At 44.4% G+C, this 3,987-nt stretch overlaps 1 protein-coding gene across 1 annotated transcript; it reads right to left on the bottom strand.

The window, feature by feature from the left end:
- Positions 1–2,605: 2,605 nt before the first annotated feature.
- On the bottom strand, positions 2,606–3,397 carry LOC136382347 (proline-rich protein 23C-like). The gene has a single exon (XM_066351503.1). The coding sequence runs from the start codon at positions 3,392–3,394 to the stop codon at positions 2,606–2,608; it is 789 nt and encodes a 262-aa protein (XP_066207600.1). The 5' UTR covers positions 3,395–3,397.
- Positions 3,398–3,987: the final 590 nt, after the last annotated feature.

Here is a 3,987-nt window from a genome sequence, read left to right as displayed (position 1 = left end):
AAAGTTAATTTTCCAGATTTAGAAAGCTCATTGAGTTACAGAAGGCAAACTAAACACATCAGGTGGAAACTAGAACATCAAAGTCAGGAAAAATACTAATGTAAACAGTCTAATCTCCTACAAAGGAATGGCAATACAAATGACAGACAACTTTCATCTGTGAAAATAAATGGTAAGGAAAAAATAGAAGAGCAGCATCTTTAAAGTAGTGAGAGACTAGAGGCATTATTTTAGAATTCCAAACTCAGTGAGATTATTATACAAGTTTAAAGGTTTAACTGAAATATGTGCAAACATATAAAACTAAGATTTATAAACAGGCCACAGCTGAAAGAATTGAAAAGAGTATAATTTGATAAGAAAAAATGACAGAATGATGGAGTGGAATGCAAGAACAGAAGGTGAGCAAAGACATTGGCAAAGCATGTTGGTAAGTCTAATTATTGATGTTCAACAGAAAAAACTAGTGTCTTGACATTAGCTTTATCACTAATAATTTATTTCATTATAAAATATGAGATAAACCTGGCAAAATAATGACATTTTGAAATTAGGAGTGGTGCCTATATGATTGCAACAAACAAACAAAAACATAAAAAAATGAACCCAGGGTGGAATTAGAATTGTATAAAATAATGTAGGATAGCTGAAGTGCAAAGATACTTTATCTTTAGACTATCAGTGCAAATGACCAAATGAATAGATTTAAAAAGAAACTACAAAAAGTCATCTTATAGATAAAAAAAAATTTGTTATGTTGAATTGTACACTTGAAACTTGTATAGTTTGGTGAACTATGTCAACCAAATAAAAAAAATAAAAAAAATGGACTAAAAGAATGAACAGGGAAAGGGAATTAAAAAAAAAAAGAATGAGCAGGAAAAAATAATAAATTATAATCCTTATTAAAAAAATCCTTAAAGTGACCCAGCAGTTACTGCCTTTCCCCTTCCAAATTCTCTTCTCAGATTCTCAGAAGTGCATGCAATTTTTAAAATTCCTGAAGCACCAAGTTTGGTCTCATTTGCTCTGTTGCCAGGTTTCTTTATGTACCCAAAGACTATGTAGCTACTCTATGTATACACACAAACAATAAGATGCCAACATTTAGAATAATCTGAGCAACTCTTTTTAGTCCAAAACAAAGCACAAATCCAAAATTGTTAGTTATCAGAAAGACTGAAAACTAACTTCTTCAATAGGATAAGGGTTATCTACTAACCATGTACAGAAAAGGTTATAATTTATGGTAAAATTTAGAAGCATCTGGATTAACACACATTATAAGATAGGGATGACCCTATTACTGTTCAACCTGGACTTGAATTATTATCTAATAAAAAAGACTAAGGAAAACTTAGATGTAAGAGGCTTGTCAAAAAGACACTTTCTCATTATTTGGAGATAGTATTGTCTTTATCACAAAATCTTTAGAATTCCTTTTTTTTTTTAGGACAGGAAAATTATATTAAAAATATAAGAAAAGAATGGAAAAGAGTTGGTTCTTTTGGGAAAAAATTCCCCACAAACCCAGAAGTATAGTTGAACCATTTGCTCACCTAGTCATTAAAAAAAGAGGAGGGCGCCTGATCATTGTTCCCCATTCTATTTCTTTTGTATCTAACAAACATTTGTCCACATACAACTAGAGCCATCATAAAGAAAAGTTCAGGCTGACCAGAGTGGATAGACCATCGGAATGGGAAGCAGAGGACCCAGCTTCGAGACCCCGAGGTCACCAACTTAAGCGCAGGCTCATCTGGTTTGAGTAAGGTTCACCAGCTTGAAGCCCAAGGTGGCTAGCTCAAGCAAGGGGGCTGTAGCCCCCCCCCAGGGGGTCAAGCCACATATGAGAAAGCAATCAATGAACAATTAAGGTGCCACAACAAATTGATGCTTTTCACCTCTCCCTTCCTGTCTGTCTGTCCCTATCTGTCCCTCTCTCTGACTCTGTCACACACACACACACACACACACACACACACACACACACACAGAAGTTCAAAATGGTGAGAAGGTTGTCATTGACTCTAGGGCCAAAACCCATTAAACAAAAGAAATTAAGTAATTACTCTAATTTGGGAGAAAAGAAGTAAAGTGGTTGGTTGCTGGGGAAAGAAAGGATTTTTAGAGAAGAGTGCTGGATTTTTAGAGAAGAGGTTTGAAGCAAAACTAGGGGGAATGGAACTGCTTAAGGGTGACTATGTAGAGAAAACAACCTAAGCAGCAGTCTGGATGTCTAAAAGTACACTGTATTTAAATTTTTAAATTAAATTTATTGGGGTGACATTGGTGACCCTATTGGTTAAATTATATGTTTCAAGTGTGTAAGTCTATAATACAATGTCTGTATATTGCACTGTTTACTTAACACCCAAAATGAAGTATCCGTATTTGAATCAGCATTTCTTTGCTGCTTTGTGATCGACTTTCCAAATGTTTTAGTCCACCATTGATAGAAAATTATGCAAAGCAGCCTGCATCAAAAGAGCATTTGTCTTCTATCTATCCTTGGTGATTCCTGCAGGTTTGTACAATGTATATACAGCCGCTATCAGAATACCTTGTCATGGTCCTCAGCCAGGTTGGGAGGGATTGTGAGAGTTCATTCCTGGAACAGGCGTCTCCGGGCCTTGCGCGCAGGACCGGGCGGAGGCTGGGGGCGAGCGTGTGGACCTGGACTCGGAGAGGGAGGTAGCGGTTGGAGTGGTGAGCTGGGGAAGGGCTCCAGAAAGTGGACGTCCAGGTTGAAGTAGGGACCAGGCGAACGTCTCTCGGGACTAGGGGTGGGGGCCCCAGGCCAGGGCTCTCTGATGGGGCTGTGAGGGTAGGGGCCAGCTGCTCTTCTGGCAGACTGGGAGAACCCGATGACTGGGCCGGCTGCACGGTCCATCCAGGGAGTCGGAAAGTCGGGGTCCGCATCCTCGCCCTGAGACTCTTCTTGGGCAGCAATCTCTGGGACACGTGCGCAGAATACCTGCTGGACGGCCACGTCTTCCCCGGGAGCGTCCAGGAGAGCGTCGGGCTCTAGGACGACAGGCAAGTGGGCCGGCCCTCCCGAACTTTCGTCGCCGGAGCCCAAGAGGGTCTCGGGGACCAGCATGAGGGTGTGCCCTCCGAGAGACACTTGCAGGATGGACGTTGGCTCGGGCTCCAGCACCAGGTCGACGTCGTCCAGGGGCAGCTGCAGGGCACAGCCGGGAGCCAGGACCACAACCGAGGTGAGCGCGTGCGCGGCCGGGGGTCCCGCGGGGTCTTGTGGGCTGGGCGCCGTCCCGGACTCGGGGCCCTCGGGTTCTTCGGTTCGGCGGCGCTTGGCGGGGCTGGGTCCTTCGGGCTGCTCTCCCCACCACGGCTCAGGGTAGGTGCAGGGGCTGAGGAGCTGGCTGCCCATAACGTATAATAGATGGCGCTGCGTACGGCGCTCCCGGGGCCTGGCAGAGGGCGATGTGTCACTCAGTGACAAGTCTCGAGGACAGGTGAAGTGGGCCCCAGCGGGGGGGACGCAGGACCTCGGAGCTCAAGGGTCGCCACTCCGGAGGTCCTCAGTTCAGCATGTAGGATAACCGCACCTAATCTTCAAATCTTGAGGTTTTTTTGCTGACCGGTGTACGCACGGGATGGCCGATAGCGCTGCAAACGACGGCCCTTGAACCGAAGCCGCACAACTTCATGCTAAGCTCCGCCTCCTCCGAGGCTCCGCCCTATAGATATCGCGGTATCTTTACCTCCCAATAGCCGAGGCTGTGGTTGGTAGGTAGGTCACTTCAGGAGGCCCCTGGGTGGAAGTCTTGACCCTCTAGACTTGACTTCCAGCTCTCGGTCTTCTTTGAGTTGACCTCAGATATGGAGGACCTTATAATCGAAAAGCCGATTAAAGTTCAAGTCCAACCAGTAGAATGCTGTTGCAGGACACCGAGTTCTAAGACCCTCTTCCCTTGAGGCTCTGCCTCGTAGTGACCTACATTCTTCTTTTGATTCAATAGT

This window comes from Saccopteryx leptura, chromosome 10 (assembly GCF_036850995.1).
Source record: "Saccopteryx leptura isolate mSacLep1 chromosome 10, mSacLep1_pri_phased_curated, whole genome shotgun sequence".
NCBI lineage: Eukaryota > Metazoa > Chordata > Mammalia > Chiroptera > Emballonuridae > Saccopteryx > Saccopteryx leptura.
This window is presented reverse-complemented; position numbering and strand designations above follow the sequence as displayed.